General features: G+C 54.4%; 7 protein-coding genes across 12 annotated transcripts; 5 read left to right on the forward strand and 2 right to left on the reverse strand.

Moving 5' to 3' along the window:
* Positions 1-36: 36 nt before the first annotated feature.
* On the reverse strand, positions 37-753 carry KVP18_003722 (uncharacterized protein; the record flags this gene model as incomplete). Of its 2 annotated transcripts, XM_067955684.1 has the most annotated exons (3): positions 37-446; positions 475-633; positions 663-753. In XM_067955684.1, the coding sequence occupies 3 exons, from the start codon at positions 751-753 to the stop codon at positions 37-39; spliced, it is 660 nt and encodes a 219-aa protein (XP_067810065.1). The 2 variants fall into 2 exon arrangements, with proteins under 2 accessions (XP_067810065.1, XP_067810064.1); XM_067955683.1 differs by lacking the exon at positions 663-753 and having other exon boundaries at positions 475-619.
* A 1,772-nt stretch (positions 754-2,525) lies between these two features.
* KVP18_003717 (uncharacterized protein) lies at positions 2,526-4,892 on the forward strand (the record flags this gene model as incomplete). 2 transcript variants are annotated; one of them, XM_067955677.1, is made up of 1 exon in its annotated part: positions 2,526-4,892. In XM_067955677.1, the coding sequence occupies one exon, from the start codon at positions 2,526-2,528 to the stop codon at positions 4,890-4,892; it is 2,367 nt and encodes a 788-aa protein (XP_067810058.1). The 2 variants fall into 2 exon arrangements, with proteins under 2 accessions (XP_067810058.1, XP_067810057.1); XM_067955676.1 differs by having other exon boundaries at positions 2,550-4,892.
* A 72-nt stretch (positions 4,893-4,964) lies between these two features.
* KVP18_003725 (uncharacterized protein) lies at positions 4,965-6,617 on the forward strand (the record flags this gene model as incomplete). Its single annotated transcript, XM_067955689.1, has 1 exon — positions 4,965-6,617. One exon carries the CDS (start codon positions 4,965-4,967, stop codon positions 6,615-6,617), a length of 1,653 nt encoding a protein of 550 aa, XP_067810070.1.
* A 609-nt stretch (positions 6,618-7,226) lies between these two features.
* Positions 7,227-9,719, forward strand: KVP18_003702 (uncharacterized protein; the record flags this gene model as incomplete). 3 transcript variants are annotated; one of them, XM_067955651.1, is made up of 2 exons in its annotated part: positions 7,227-8,595; positions 8,671-9,719. In XM_067955651.1, 2 exons carry the CDS (start codon positions 7,227-7,229, stop codon positions 9,717-9,719), a joined length of 2,418 nt encoding a protein of 805 aa, XP_067810032.1. The 3 variants fall into 3 exon arrangements, with proteins under 3 accessions (XP_067810032.1, XP_067810031.1, XP_067810033.1); XM_067955650.1 differs by lacking the exon at positions 8,671-9,719 and having other exon boundaries at positions 7,227-8,615; XM_067955652.1 differs by lacking the exon at positions 7,227-8,595 and having other exon boundaries at positions 8,721-9,719.
* Positions 9,720-9,825: 106 nt separating this feature from the next.
* KVP18_003707 (uncharacterized protein) lies at positions 9,826-10,167 on the reverse strand (the record flags this gene model as incomplete). Its single annotated transcript, XM_067955662.1, has 1 exon — positions 9,826-10,167. The coding sequence occupies one exon, from the start codon at positions 10,165-10,167 to the stop codon at positions 9,826-9,828; it is 342 nt and encodes a 113-aa protein (XP_067810043.1).
* Positions 10,168-10,185: 18 nt separating this feature from the next.
* Positions 10,186-12,003, forward strand: KVP18_003712 (uncharacterized protein; the record flags this gene model as incomplete). Its single annotated transcript, XM_067955669.1, has 1 exon — positions 10,186-12,003. The coding sequence occupies one exon, from the start codon at positions 10,186-10,188 to the stop codon at positions 12,001-12,003; it is 1,818 nt and encodes a 605-aa protein (XP_067810050.1).
* A 948-nt stretch (positions 12,004-12,951) lies between these two features.
* Positions 12,952-15,284, forward strand: KVP18_003716 (uncharacterized protein; the record flags this gene model as incomplete). Of its 2 annotated transcripts, XM_067955675.1 has the most annotated exons (2): positions 12,952-13,503; positions 13,533-15,284. In XM_067955675.1, the coding sequence occupies 2 exons, from the start codon at positions 12,952-12,954 to the stop codon at positions 15,282-15,284; spliced, it is 2,304 nt and encodes a 767-aa protein (XP_067810056.1). The 2 variants fall into 2 exon arrangements, with proteins under 2 accessions (XP_067810056.1, XP_067810055.1); XM_067955674.1 differs by lacking the exon at positions 12,952-13,503 and having other exon boundaries at positions 13,527-15,284.
* Between the last annotated feature and the right edge of the window lie 135 nt (positions 15,285-15,419).

The raw sequence follows: 15,419 nt of genomic DNA on the forward strand, positions 1-15,419 counted from the left end.
TTTTAATCAGGCCAACGTTTGAATGGTATATTCACGCTACACAGCTTGGGCCATTGGCAAAATCAGCTTCTGGCCATACCATTTTGACGTAGCGAAATAGTAGAAGAAATCCAAGTAGAGGGCCGTCTGGATAACCCCTCCGACCCAACCAATCCAGTTAACGTAGCCTTCCGCAGTATACCGATGGACCCAGTTAAGAATATAGAAGAATCTGTAGAGACCCATGGCGACGACGTAGTTGCTGGTGAGGTTCTCAACCTCGCGCAGCTGTTGGAGCAGGACAAGCTGAGGAAGAATTGAAACCGACTCGAGCCAAATCGAGAACGTCCAGAGCACTTCTGAGAAGGTGTACTCAGCAGTAGTGACCAGAGCCAGCACCACTGCAGGGGGCAGCAGGTACAACTGATACGAAAACTTGTCTGCATTGCGATCGTATGTCATGCAGACTGCGTGTCGAAGAGATCTCTCCCCTACTAGGTGTTTTCCGCCGCATGAGAAAAATCAGATAGGCCGTTGAGGAGATGAAGAAGACCTTCATGGCGGTGTTGTAGAGCGACACGAAGCTCCAGAACAGGTCCAAATACCGGGCGCCGAAGACTACTAGGTAGATCTCCTGCATCTTGCACGAAATGCCTGCATCAGGGGTTCGTCCAGCCACTCACCCACGCAGCTCTTTGACTTCTGCAGTTTCCAGAGCAGGAGCAGGATGCTGAGCAGGTGGATCATGTCCCCGCATAGACGAAAGAGGTTCATTGAAAATGCTGATAATGTATATTTTGGTTTCGATTTGACTGTGTACCAAAGATAGGCAGGAGCCAGGCCAACGCTGACGTGACAACTAGCCATTGCAGCTCCGATGTAAAATCCGCAAATATGGTGCTCCCTCTAGGGTTACTGAAAGCGGCCACCAACACAGCCGTGCTGGTAGAGCTGAAGAACGGAGAGACGCTCTCTGGAATTCTCGCTTCCTGCGACGGATTCATGAACGTGCATCTCGTGAGGCAAAGGAAGCTGGTTCATCCAGCGATCCGTGATTGTCACCTCAGCAGACGGGGATAAATTCTGGAAGCTGGATGAATCGTTTGTCAGAGGCAACACTGTGAAGTACGTGCGGTTATCTCCGCAGACGCTGGAAACCGCACAGATACACGCAGAGAGCAAGAAGCGCGTCCCTTCCAGCCGAGGGCGTGGCAGGGGTCGATGTCGGGGTCGCGGCTCATGAAGTGCAGTAAATTAGAAATGTGGACTCTTTTGTTGTGGTTGGCGTCGGGAACGACAGTCAATGATGTGCTTATCAAGAGAGCAAGAGCTTCACACGGCGAGGTGTTGGAGCGACTCTGGCAGAGCACTACTACTTCCAGCACAACTACTTCCAGCACAACTACTACTCCACTGACAACGACAACGCAGCTTTCGTCTACCGCGTTTTTAAGTCGACAAACACCCACGACTCGCTTTGTATTGCCTACTTTCCCCACTCTCACAGCCCCCCAGTCTACAGACGCGCAAACAGCCGTCCGTTCAGTTAACGTATCCACGACGGTCTCGTCCACCACGAACAATTCTGCTAGACTAGTAGTGGCTGTGTGGTTACTGGGTGTAACGCTTCTTCTTACGTAATGTGCCGTGAAAACGAGGGAATTTCCATCCCAATGATGCCCCACACCGTCCCGAATGCAGGCGCGGATCCGAGGAGGCTTCAGGATCGACCTCAAGGAACCAACTTTTTCCGCCCTGCAGCCCAATTCGTGAGAGCCAAGCCAGTCTCCCATACCGTTCAGTGCGTTGCCTCGCCTCTCGGTATCCCAGGCACCAACCATGCTAAATGGACTGCATCTCCTTTAGCGAGATATACTGTCAAGGCCGCCATGCTACCCCCCACCGCTACACACAAGTGGGGCCACACGCGGCCCCAGAAACCCCTAAGACCTGTCTGCTTCACCACGCCCAGCACGTCGGTTAGCCCTACAGAAGTGACTACGCCGCGGTTTCCAGTGACGTTTTTGACTCAGCGAACTGAGCGGGTGTACCCTGCAAGGACAACTGGGTCACACGTGAGATCAGTGGCTGCGCCAGCCGGTCGTCCCTATGTGATGCCGAAACGAGCCGAGCTAGCCCCTCACTGGTCCAACGTTCCGCACATTCGACTTCGAACTCAAAATCCATGCTCGTGGCGCAAGCCATCTGAGTACGTCTCATACGTGCACCCTAGCCCAGCCCCTCAAACAGCACGGGTCCACGCGTCCCCAGACATGGCTTATGTTCCACAGGCCCCATTAACTCATCGTGTTCTATCCCAAGCCCCTGTAGCTCCCTTACAGACACCGCACACCCCGGTGCAGCCCCCCATGGATGACTCCCCGCAGTCGCCTCAACCGACCCCGCGGTTCGATATCGAATCGAGGAGAGTCACATCCGAGCTGCCTTCTCGCCCTGCTCCGGCCATCCCTCAAGTTTTTGATGAGGACTGCGTTCTTTCGCATTATCATTCACTCAGACACGAACATGAAATGTCTTTCGCCCCGATGCAACCATGTGGAAATCATCGGATGACCCACTCAGAACACGTGCTAGAGTCTTCGACGCCTGTAGAGTCCCCGCCGAAGCCACCGCTGCCTGAGGATTCAGTCTCGATTCCAAGTTCCATCTTCGAGCACGTGTCCACCAACCAGCGTCGGACCGCGTTAGCTACGTTGGCAGCGGTCATCAAATCATACCGCGAGCGCAAGCAAATGGCTTTATGTGAACTTCTGACGCAGCTCAACGGACTTGCCGACGACATGGGCTTGGACGAGGCCTCTCGAGAACTCTTGGTGAATCAGACAACCAAACAGGAGCTCGGGTTTGATATCCACTGGGACCGACAACTCCGACAATGGACAGAGCAGAGCGCGCCAACCAATGAGACGTCGGAGTCGTCAGGGATGCAGGTCCATGTAAAGCTGCCACAGAAGAATGCCAAGTTCCACTGGGTAATCTCAGCGAAGTCGGATAGCCTTCTCATCAGACGGCGCCGCAAGTCCCGAAGTCGGTCCCATATTCGGAGGAAAGCACTCTCTTTGGAGTCTTCCACTGAAATCTACTCCGACAGTGACATTCCCGAGGGATCTGCCTCAGTTAAGCCTCTGAGCTACCTCCACAGTTCGGACGTGGTTAGGGAGCAGAAAGTGGTGCAGTCGTCTCTAACCGAGTCGGACCCTGCCCTTCGCACGGACATTCTGGAATCCTACTCCCTGGGTCGTGGCGAGGCTGCCGATTCCTCTTCCAACATGGCTGGAAGTCGCCAGTCACTTGGGCGCAGTTTCGACATTCTGGACGAGTCCCGAAAACTAGAGCTGTTGGACTTCCTCGACGACAACCTCTGGGATATTCCTGTGCTTCGTATGGCATTCCCCGTTGAATGTCATCAGCTAGACGGCTTTTTATGTCGGATTGAGCCCTACCTTCACTGCGAGAATCTCAACGACCGCATAGACCGCTATTTCCGTCATCAAGGCGTATCCCTAGGCCACACCGTTGAGAGTCCTCGGTCCCCAGACTTTCTCCTTGCCGGTCCCCGTTGCACTCGCTGCGACTTGCGACAAGGACCGCTCAGTGGTCCGCGACTCCCCCACTTTGGGGCAAGGCCGTCGGATTGCGATTGGCAGACCTATTTTGACTCTGACATTTGCTTGTGCCTCGATGCGGAAGAGGCCTGGTCCAGGGCGCGACACGCGATGGCCTCGTGCGTTCGTCCTCCTGCTACACCTCCCTTCCGAGTAGAAGAGGGCTATCTCTGCATGAGCGTCGTGCAGTACTGCATGTCGGTTGATGACCTCCAACGTCACTACCACAGCATCCTCTCAGTGCAAGGATCCTGTAGGAATTGCATCTGCTGTTTGGCGCCTCGTGGTCGATTGCGGAAACAGATCGTGGCTATGATCAATGCTGTTTGGGTTCTTACGATGGCGAACGAACCGGGGTTCTACGACCTCTGGCTTGAGGTGGTCGAGGATCAGATTGCGGTTGTGGCCGGCCTGGTTGCATTAGTCCGAAGCACAGCGGTGGCCCGTCAGGTCCGTGATGTTGTAAACTGGGTGCAGTCCACGTCGAGGCGTCCGCGCCCCCCCCAACGGGTATGCGAACCCCTCTCTCCCGAGGAAGTGTTTGTTCATTTGGTGAACGTGGCACTGCGGTTCCAGAAAAAGTGCTTGCCTTCAAGTGTGGCGCGTCTCATTATTAGGGCAGCCTCCCAGTTGAAAACTGCCCATGACAACTCGGAGAACCCGTTTTTCGCTTCATTCATCAGTACCGTCACCGCGGCTTGTCCTTGGTGGGGTTCTACGCGGCTACCCATGACATCGTATCCTCCGACGGTTGCTGGTGTGATGGAGAGTGACGCTCAAATTTCCAACCTTGTCAGCACTACTGCGGTCCCTCTCACTCCGGCAGATTCCCTGGCTCTGAGCATCCACGACCCGCTCCATCAACGTATGCAGGACACTGACATCACGCAGTCTGAAGACGCCGAGCCCGACATACAACCCTCCTCCCCGGCAAGGCTCTTCGTCGACTCCATAGGAAGGATCAGAATCCCAGTGCCTGCGAGACCGGTGCCCGAAGTGTATCATCTGGGAACTGCGTCTTCAGAATTTTTGCAAACTGTGGGACGTTCGGATGCAACTGACAGCTCACCCAAACTCTCGCCAGGAGCGGAGTTCGCGGTGCCCACTTTCTCACCGTCGAGCCTGGAGCGTTTCCATCGACGTATGGTGAGAAGCGAGGCGTTGGACGAGGCGGAGACTTCGCAAGTGATCCAAGAACCTGAAGCCGTTACTAGCTGGTCTAGACTGATGAATGAGACGTTGCAGTCCTGGCAGGCTGTGGCTGATGACACACTGGCAGATGTTTGAACTCTATTCAATGCACAGATTCCTGCCCCGCAGCGAGCTAGTTAATTGTTAACGTAATATCAATAACCGCAGATGAAACCGATCGTCATTTATAGCTATCTCGTTGGAGGTGCTCTGTCCTCTCCGTGCGAAGTGGCCTACGATGTAGTGCAGATCCAGGATACTACGGGATCGTTCAAACAGCACGTAAACGAAATGAAGAAGACGATGAAGAGCATGATTGACGAGTTCTTCAAGTCCTGGCCAGGGTCTCGCTACGGGGTGGTCAGTTTCGCAGACAAGACCTTACCGTGGGTTGGATGGGGTTTTGGAGAGACACCATACAACATGATAAAAGACCACTGCTTTCGCGTCCACCATCCTTTGTCTACTGACACCGAAGCCCTCCAACAGAGCATTCAGAGCATTCGTATTAGTGGTGGCAACGATCTCAGCGAGAATGCATTCGACGCGCTTCTTCAAGCTGTAACTCGGCCGTCCATCGACTGGCGGGAGGAGACGGATGCCAATGGGAAGCATGTGGCCCGCGTGGCGTTGATAGTGACTGATGCTCCGGGACACCTGGAAGGTGAGGCCGCCGAAGTCATCAAATATTGGAACGACAGCTGGGGCCTGGATAAGAGATTCGATCCGTATTACGACTGGTACCCCACGAATTATCCTTTCCAATTTTTTTACCATACGGCTTGCAAGGATCAAAAAGGGCAATCAGACTACCTTCACCTTTACCACAAACTAGGCGAGAATATTCGTGAAGGAGGTTTGGCTCCTGAGGATCTTGCTGATGCAAACGGGGTCATTGCCAGCTGCGGGCCGTACTGGATTCCTCCAGCGAAACCCCACCACGGTGGCGCCACCGCGGACGTTGATTGCACCGCCCTGGAGTACCCCAGCCTGCAGCAGGTCTTCACCGCGGTTCAGGAGCGAGCGGTGTATCCTGTCGTCGCTGTCCCCCCTTCCGATACTGGTGGACTGGCCTGGTTGCAGTGGTTGAACCGTTGCAGCTACAACGCAACAACTGAGCAGGAATGTGTGATGGAGTTTTACAATCGCGAGCTCAACAAGATTCCTGGGTTGAAATTTAAAGTGGTCGCGATGGACGGCACGCTAACCACAGTACTCCATGACCTGTTCGCCGACGTCGAGGATACCCTTTGCGAGGAGTACGGGACTGAATGGCCTAGCCCTATCCCCACGGAGCCAATTCCCGACGAGGAAAGTGACTGCATCATCAACATAGAGGAGGAGTGCCGTACATGTGAGGAGTTCGGAGGGGAGTGGAGGGTGGTTGACGGGGCTCACGGCTGCGTTGTGGGAGATGAGGTAGTGGCCACTACCGTGTCCAATTGTTACGCAAGTCTTGGGCTCTGCTGTGAAGTCGCTGTCCACACTCTTAACCTGTACGGAGGTCCGTTAACGGAAGACGCAGCGGTGCACTGCGAGATCCACAACAATCCTACAACTCAGCAACCACAGACGACAGCCGGGATAGCCTCTACCAGCTCAGAGGCCCCTCCGATTTCCACACACGCAATTCCCAGCACTTCGACAGAAAGCTCTACATCCACCAAGACCAGCGGTATGACAACCGCAGACTCTACCAAGCCGTGTAAGTGTCCCTGCAAGAACTGTAATTGCTACTGCAAGGATGACGTGGTGCTCGCGTTTCACGACCTTCCAACTCATGTCGAAGTGGTCATGGGTCAGAGCTCGAAGCACCAGTAATGCAAATTGGAACCATTAACAGACTACAAAACCATTGTAAAACATTACTTTCCTATTGCCTTCTTCCTGAACACCCTGAAGAACAACACCTGGTACATTGGGGCATCGGCATCGGCATCGGTGGCTGCACAGGCATCATTGGGTAACAATACGTAGGGTAAGTCGGCTTAGGGCGACAGCCGTTGACGACGACAGGCATGACTTGAGAGCACCTACCGCCGGTTGGTGGGTGAAGCATTTCCATCGTTTGGCCTAGGCCAATAACGGCGTTGGCTACCATCTGTTGGTTCTGCGCGAGGGTTCGAATATCGCGGTTCACACTGTTCTCATCGCGGCTGCCAGAGCTACCCATGGCAAATTATCAATATGAATCTCCTAGAATATTTACTCAGGGTGTATTTACTCAGGGTGTGAATCACTTTTTTCCGCTCACTTTGTTGCGCAGCACCTGAGAGAGAATCACCCGCGCTTGGAAGAGCGACACGAGACTGGTGTCCATTGCATCACCCCTGGAGTTCCCAACCCCTAGACTCCCAGCAACCGAGACTGGCGTCTTGGACGTGGTGGCCTCGCTTCCTTCTCGGAACATCTGAAGCACAAAGCGCGAATATGAGGCAGTGGCTGCTGATTCAATGGACACGAAGCATGGACTACCACGAGAGCCGTTTCGCGGAGGTTGAGGGACTTCTCGGCATGTGCAAGCCCTTCGACGAGTCTCGCTGGCAACCAAACCGGCAAGGCCAACGGGAGGGGTACCCGTTTGATTACTGCTACCTCTCCCTGGAAGAGGCGGCTTTCATCCTTAACAACTCTGTACTGGTGAAGTCCATAGTGCATGTCTGGTTCGACTGTCCATCATATGAAGACCTCAGATTGGAGGCTGAGCTCAACCCCCCTGCCGCCCTGAGACCGCTCATAGCTCCACCAGACAAGACCTTCTCCTTTATGGTGGACGCTTACAATCGGAAGACTTCCGCTGAGTACTGTGAAACTCGGCGGTCAGAGCTGACGACGCTCTTTGCCGGTGACGAGATTGCAGACCTGAATGACCCCAAAGAAGTAATTTGGTTGTGGGAGGTCCATGACCAGGAAGGCAGACCCATTAGGTGTTTCTTAGGCTATCAGGTCGCAAAGCGGAAGTTGGCCACCCGTCATCTAGGGTTCTGGTACCGGTATCGGCTACCGAAACGGCTCGTGCTTGGCCCTACGACCTTGGATCACGAATTGGCCTTCATTATGTGCAACGCCGCGGGAGTCACCTCGAGGTCGGTGGTTTATGACCCGTTCTGTGGTACAGGCAGCTTATTGATAGCTGCAGCGGACAGGGGAGCCTTGGTGCTAGGATCGGACATGGACATCCGAGTGCTGAAGGGCTACAGTTGCAGTCGGGTCAACCGCAACATAGCGGCAGATGCTATCTCGTGTGTTAAGCGACGGCGGCTGGAACCATCGCCGAGTCACTCTGACCCCAATACTCCCAAAGCTGACAGGAAGATGGACAGGTCAATCAAGGATCTTCCCTCAGATATCTTTAGGAATTTCACCTACTACGGTCTCGGAGCGCCTGATGGGGTGGTCCGACTCGACAGTATAGGGGACCGACCTATAATCCGGGACGTTCAAGGAGGACTCGTAGACATCATACTAACGGACCCTCCGTACGGGATCCGTGCTGGCGCCAAGGTAACAGGTCGAAACGACGGCTCTGTCACGGACGCGCAGAAGGTAGACACGGCCAATTACATTCCTCCCTGGAAAACCGTCAGCACTGGCGAGATTTTCCAGGGGCTGCTTCGAGTGGCCGCCCGCCTCCTCAAATCCACAGGTGTCATGGTGTCCCTACTCCCAGTGAAATTGGAGAGCAGTGGCCTGGAGCTAGGAGATTTCGAAGCCCGCAGCAACGAGGCAGGCTTTAAGGTGTTTTTTACGGCGCTGCAGGAGATGTCTGGTGGCACTGGTCGCTTCCTCGTTGGGCTGCGTAGGTCTGATGGCGGGTGACTATGTCTGTGCTGTGCTGATGCGTGTGGGGCTATTTGCGAATTTCCTTAAATAGGTGCGCTGCACTCGGTCTCAGGACCTTCCTATCGACAGAGGTTCCGCCTCATGAAGTTCACGAACATCTTCTCAGTCATCGCCGTCGGGCTGTCGGTCTTCGTACGCGGAGAGACAACTGATGGCGAGTCGAAAGTCATCAAACTAACTGGAGAGAACTTCGAGCAATTCTTCCAAGAAAACAGAATTGAGCTGTTCCGGTTCCTAGCACCCTGGGGCTCCAAGCTCCACACCTCCATCAACAACGCCCGTGAGTCCTTGGAGGAGGAGCTCAGCGACTCTGAGATGAGGATGCTACCACCACCGCCCTCAGAACAATCTGACTGGCTACAGGAGATTGCAAAGCCAACTGTCCTGGAGCTAAATGAGGCTCAAGTGTCCGATGTGGCCACCAAAGCAAACCGAACAGTGGTGGCCAGATGTCCCCGAGACAGTCCCTTGTGGGAGTTAACCAAATCGTTGGCTAAGAAAATGCGGCTCGTGTGTTCATGGGCCTTGGTGGAGAGTGACACACCCAGTGTTGAACTTTACACGCTCCACGGCCTTGAGAAGGTCCAGGCGCCAGAGATGTCAGAAGAATCCCTAAGCCTGTTTATCAAGGTGCACGTGCTTCCGGTCTTCGCCGAGATAAGCTCCGACAATTACACTGCTTATGTAGAGACCGGGCTCGACTTTGTGGCTCTCGTGGGGTCCAACCAGGACTTCGTTCTCTACAGTGAGTTGCTTGAGGCAACAGCCCGAGAGTTCCGAGGCCAGTTCGCGTTCGTCTACCTATCGGAGCAATCTTTTAACCAACTGCCAGCACTGCCGGCGTGCAAGAAACCTGCGATCCTCCGCTTGTCCAGCGACTTCTCTTCGCCGCATATCTACACTGGCGACCTGGGGGACAGGCAGGGTATACGGGACTTTCTGACCCCACCGCCTACGAGTGTCCCAACCACCCCGGCTAGCCAGTGGGCTGAGACGACTCAGATGGTGGGCGTGCTGCTAGCAGCCTCAATGAGCCACATGAAACGATGGTTCAGTAAACCAGATGCGACTCATTTATGAAACATGATACCGAATCTTTGGATCTGCGATGCTTAAGATCGCACTGTACAACGACTCGTTTGTAAAACATCATTGCACACAACAAATGAGAGTGTGCCTCTTATGGTCACGCGACCTTAGCGAAGGAGAGGGTCACATACACACTAGGCCGCAATCTCCGCCCGTCACCCGTAGCATCCAAACCTTGCACTGTGGCTGTCTTAACCAAACGTGCAAAGCTGCCGTCCGTGCAGACCAAATCTCTAGGCTTGTTGTCTTGGTAGTAGTCTCTACACGCTATTTCGACCACGCTGATGGCTTTGGAGTTGCTTCTAGAGTCTCGAGCGCGAACGATAACGCGTTTATCTAAGGCTGACGGGTCGATTGCTGTATTGTCGAGTCCAAGGTGGTCGTGCACTTCACCAATAAGATCCTTCAGCCGGGTTTTTGCTCCAACCACAACCTCCATGATCAAAATCGCGATTTCATGGCGGAAGAAACCGGAACTGGGGACGCACTCACACGGGAAATTCCAGCACTGAGGCCTGCGCCTCTCTCTACCCCCAACCTGCGAGAGTCTCCCAAGCACTTGCTACATCGTGTGAAGTCTGGTCCATTAGAAGGGAGGATGCATTTTAAGCCTATCCCAATCCAACGATCGGAGCTTATCGGGTCTCTGAACTCCCCCATTTACACCAACTACGTTCTCAAGGAGATCATAGGGAAGGGTACTTTCGGCGCTGTTCACGCTGCGGTAGACCGCAACAGCCAGACGACCCGCGCAGTGAAGAAGGTTTCCAAGCGACGTCCTGAGGATATGTCTCAGTTTCGGGAGGAAATCAGGCTCTACAAGAACCTAGATCATCCCAACATATGTCGCCTCGTGGAGCTTTTCGAGGACTACGTGAACCTCTACATAGTTATGGAGCACTGCACCGGAGGCGAACTCTTTCATCTGCTCAAGGAAGTGAAGTTGGACGAGATCGAGGCCGCTCGGCTGTTGCGGCAAATCCTCTCAGCGGTTTGTTATCTGCACGCACAAGGAATTGTGCATCGCGACCTGAAGCCTGAGAACTTTCTGTTCGAGGGTGAAGGTCGCGATTCCTACCTGAAACTTATAGACTTCGGGCTCGCCACTCGGTTTGATCCGAAATCAAAGATGACAAAGAAGGTCGGGACGATGTGCTTCGTTGCACCGCAAGTCCTTGAAGGGAGCTACACTGAGAAATGCGACATCTGGTCAGTTGGTGTTATTATGCACATCATGCTGTCCGGTGTCTTGCCGTTCGACGGTCCTTCGGATTCCATCGTGGAAGATCAAGTCCTCCGTTGCAAGTCAGCTCCAACACTGAATGGAGACTCATGGGACAAGGTTTCCCCTGAGGCCAAGGACCTCCTCTCCCTGCTTTTAAGCCGCAATGAGGATGACCGGCTGAGTGCCGAGCAAGCACTCCAGCATCCGTGGATAACCAAAAACGATCCCGTCAGCCTGAATCTCACCCGGTGGCCCAGTCCCTGCTGTGACAGTCTCAGTCCAATCGACGAGCAAGCTTGTTGTCGGTTGTCGGAGTTTGACATGCATACGAAGTCCTGCCACAACTTCCCATCGGGACACAAGTGGCGTCTAGGAACTTCTAGTCTTGGCGTCGAGGACGATTCCAACTCTGTGTCAAGTAAGAGTGAGCGGAAGGCACACTCCCTTCTGAGCCTATTGCTCACACGGGTGCTCCCGTCTTGGCGCGTACACGCAACACGAAACCCTCTTCAACGGGCGGTACTGCTGCTACTTGCTCGTCTTGCCGATTCGAAGAGCACTGAAGGCTACAGAAGCCTGTTCCGTGCATTAGATGCGAAGAACAATGGCATGCTCGATGAGGATGGCGTTCGTGCAGGCCTTGCTCGGATACGCGAAGTCTGCGATGCTGACGCTCTGCCCGAGGGCACAGAGGAGGAGCTTGTCGCCCTGCTTCCCTACCTGGATGTCTGCGGAAACGGAACGATCCAGTACTCTGAGTTTTTGGCTTCTGTCACCGACACGATTGCGCTGTCTCGTGACAGCAGCGTCATAAAGGATGCCTTTCGCTTGCTGGACAAGGATGCAGACGGCCGTATCAGCGTGGCTGAACTACGTACAAGTTTAGGCTGGTCTACGTCAGGGTTTTATCCCCGAGTAAGGAAAATCATGTCAGGTCACAAGTATAGCGGCAATGAAGAAGAGCAGGCAGTAGATGCCATGATGGATGAGGCTGGCAGAGGACTGGGCTTTTTAACGTTTGAAATGTTCACTGATATCATCTGCCTCTGAATCGTGAACACAGACTCTACGAAACAGCAATTTTTATGGAGGTTGATCTTACCAGAGCGATTATCCTACAAAATAAAGAGTTCAATGGGCTCGAAACCAGCAGGTCAGCAGATCCGACGGAGGTCCTAGACCTGTGCCAAGGACACCCCGAGTTACGTCGAGGTGTCGAAAAGCTGGTAGCCTCACGAAAGAGGTGGAAGCAGCAAGCACAGGACCGGGAGGTGTCTGATGTGAGAAGCAGGCTGGCAGAACACAGACGAATGCACAAGCTGACCATTTTAAACTTGAGCACATTCTCCGGTCTACTGTTGCTTCGCAACAGTCGAAACTACGAGAATTGGAGAAGGTTAATCGTGCTCTTAACCACAGAGTGACTTCGTTTACCGCTCCTGACGCGGACGAACTCTACTCTACCGTACGGGGGCTCATGCGATACAACGCCGTCAGTCCAAAGGTCCCAATGCCGGACTTGGAGACCGATAGACAGAGGCCCCCCTTCAAGGAGCCACCACCAGTGGAGGGGGTCCAACCACCAATTGGGGTGCAATCTGTGCCGGGGAATTCCCGGAGGCCTTCAGACGCCTTCGTCTCCCCCCATTACCGTGTCCTGTCTTCCGCTGCATCGACTCCAGGCTATTTCGCGAGGCCAACTTCGCCAGTTCCGCTGCAGTCTTGGCAATTTGATAGACCTGTTAGGTCCTATTTGCCTCCGCAGGCCACCCGAGCCGAACCGCGATATGTGTCCTGGACTGCGGGGCAGCGGTTGCCAAGCCCATCCGTGAGTCTTAGGTATGTGGAGACTCGGACAGCACCTCCACTGCCGCGATATCGAGCCGCCTCGCCATGTGAGCAGTTACACGCCCACCACAGGTCGCCAGTCATGAGGAATATTCCGTATCAGGGCACGCTTAGATGACGTGTAGCATGTAAAAACTTGACAATTCGCGAATGATGATGCAGAAACAGTCGAATCACACAAACGTCGCGCAGCTGGCCGAACCGGAAACGACGCACAACAACGAGCGAGTTGACTCACCCACCCCTATTCTCAAGCTGCACGTCCTTCCCGAGACCCAGCAGGTGGTTCAGAATGTCACAGAGAACCTAGGAGTCCGAAGCTTACACCTTATGCATGACACTCTGAAGGGGGTTCGGACCTGTGATGGTCACGCTGAGACCTGGGACTCAGAGGAGGACGGAGGTCTAATGTGGGGCGAGAAGAGGGCTCATGACGATTCTTGGAGGTGCCGCTGGCTGCAGCAAAGTTATACTAACCCCACCATGATCGACGGTTTCGAAGACCCCGTGATATTGAGTGGACGGTCCTACGGAGTGGAGGCTGCAGATGGCCGCAGTTGGCGTGAGGCTTGGTTCTGGAGCCTCGACGACGAGGACCGCGTAGTCAAAACCACCTTCAAGTTCGTGCAAGCCCTCAAGGAGTCGGAGAAAGCAGAGCATTGGAGGGAGATCTGTGTCGTACGCGGTGACGGGTCCGTAGAGGTGAGTGGGGGCGCCGGTTTCTGATGCAGACCAAGCGCACGGGTGAAGAAGGTGGTCGGCTCTGGGAATTAACTGAGGAAACGGACTGTAAACGATTCGAGGAGACGCACGACGGCCTAATACGAGGGTACAGCTCTCAGACCACTGGGGGTGTTAATAAGTGCGTTGCCTGGTTCGAGTCGGATAAGGAAAAATGGACAGACTCCCACTTTACAGATGAGCAGGGGGGGAAGTGGGGCTGCAAGGAGGGAGTTAACGAGGAAGGCGAGAATTGGGCTGAAAAATGGTTCGCGCGTGACGGACTGAAGGAGGTCGATCGATGGGTGGAAGGTGAGACTTCCCGAGGGGAGAAGTTCGGTGTTGGGGAACGGGAGGAGTATGGAGAAGTCTGGGAGAAGCGTGAGAGCTACAGAAAATCTGACAAGTGGTGGAAGAGCACGTCGGCCAACAACACTTGGGGAGAGTCCAAAGAGCAAGCTACCACCAAGTCCTGCGACGGCGCTGTCGACAATCTTCGAAAGGAGAAGTGGTCGAAGAACGACAACCTTGACGAGCGAGAAGGCAGCACCGACTGCACTGTCGTCAACGACGGCAATATCATCGAGAGGCACTCAGAAGGATTTCGTTCGAATCATCGTCATTGCGATAACATGCAATGGGGCGAGCGCTGGACCCGACATCGGATTCCTTCTGAGAGGGCAGTGATAGCACCTGTGCTTCCTGCTAGGGCGCCTGTGACAGCCGCACCCGCCATTAGGGAGAGCGGAGCTGCCGCATTGGAGATCGAGGACTGCCTCGCAGTGGTCTCTACCACCAACGAGAAATGGTGGCTAGAGGAGGATGGCAATACGTGGGGTGACAAGTACGAACAGGACAAGCTGGGAATGGTCTCCGCTGAGGAGAAATGGTACCGAAACCCCATAGGTGAATTTCAGTCCAAGCGAGCAGTAACCTACGCTGACAATACTGTCGAAGGCTCCACCCACGGCCATCGAGACGATGACCAGGTCGAGTGGTCGGAAAACTGGAGGCAGATCAATGACACGACCACCACGGAGAAGAAGTGGGCGAAACGGGACGATGAAGGAGAGACGCAGTGGGGAGAGAATTCCCACACAGAAGGACCCTCCTCAACCCACCACCATTGGCACTTCTCGAACGCAGCTGGGGTTGAACTGAGATTCTGGCAGACCATTAAACGCAACACAGAGCGTGAAACCGTAACAAAAACCCAAAGAGTAACGCGGGAGGGAGAAGTCGTTGACTGGTTCGATGAGAAATCCGGTCAATGCTTTCACACCCGCGAGAAGTGGGCCAACAAGCATGGCTGCAACCAAGACGGTGACGTCTGGGCAGAGCGTTGGGCTGGTAGTCGGACTGGCCACGAGGCGGAGAAGTCTGGGCGCAATGCCAGAGGCGACGAGTGGGAAGAAAGATGGCAAGAAGAAGCAGGGCTGGGTGAGCAGAAGCTGTCAGCCAGTAAAAAAGGTCACAATGCTAAAGGCGACCGCTGGTATGAGTCCTGGGCTGAGACGATGACTGCCGCCGGCACCGTTAAGCACGCCAAGAAGAGTGGCCAAACCCCCAATGAGGCCTGGACAGAAGAGTGGCACGACGCAGGCGCCCACCACTGGACAAGGAAAGAGGGCTCGCGAGACGTACAACGCTGGGTAGAAGAGTGGGGCCATGGCGAGGCCGGCAGTTGGGGAAAGAAGGAAACTACGGAGGGAGACCGTAGGTGGGGGGAGTCATGGAGCAAGGACCAGCAAGTTCGTTGGTGAGAACGTTCTATTCCTCGCGTAAAAGTGCTTTGACATGTTCAGTCTTCTTGTCCAAGACCTGCATTTCCTTTTTGAACTGAACTTCGCTGTCGTCAGAAGGCTCTTCGGTATCGGATAGTACAGGTGGCCGAGTCT

The sequence above is a fragment of a genome (assembly GCF_019968955.1).
Source record: "MAG: Porospora cf. gigantea A chromosome Unknown PgA_NODE_30_length_64041_cov_343.188, whole genome shotgun sequence".
Lineage (NCBI taxonomy): Eukaryota > Apicomplexa > Conoidasida > Eugregarinorida > Porosporidae > Porospora > Porospora cf. gigantea A.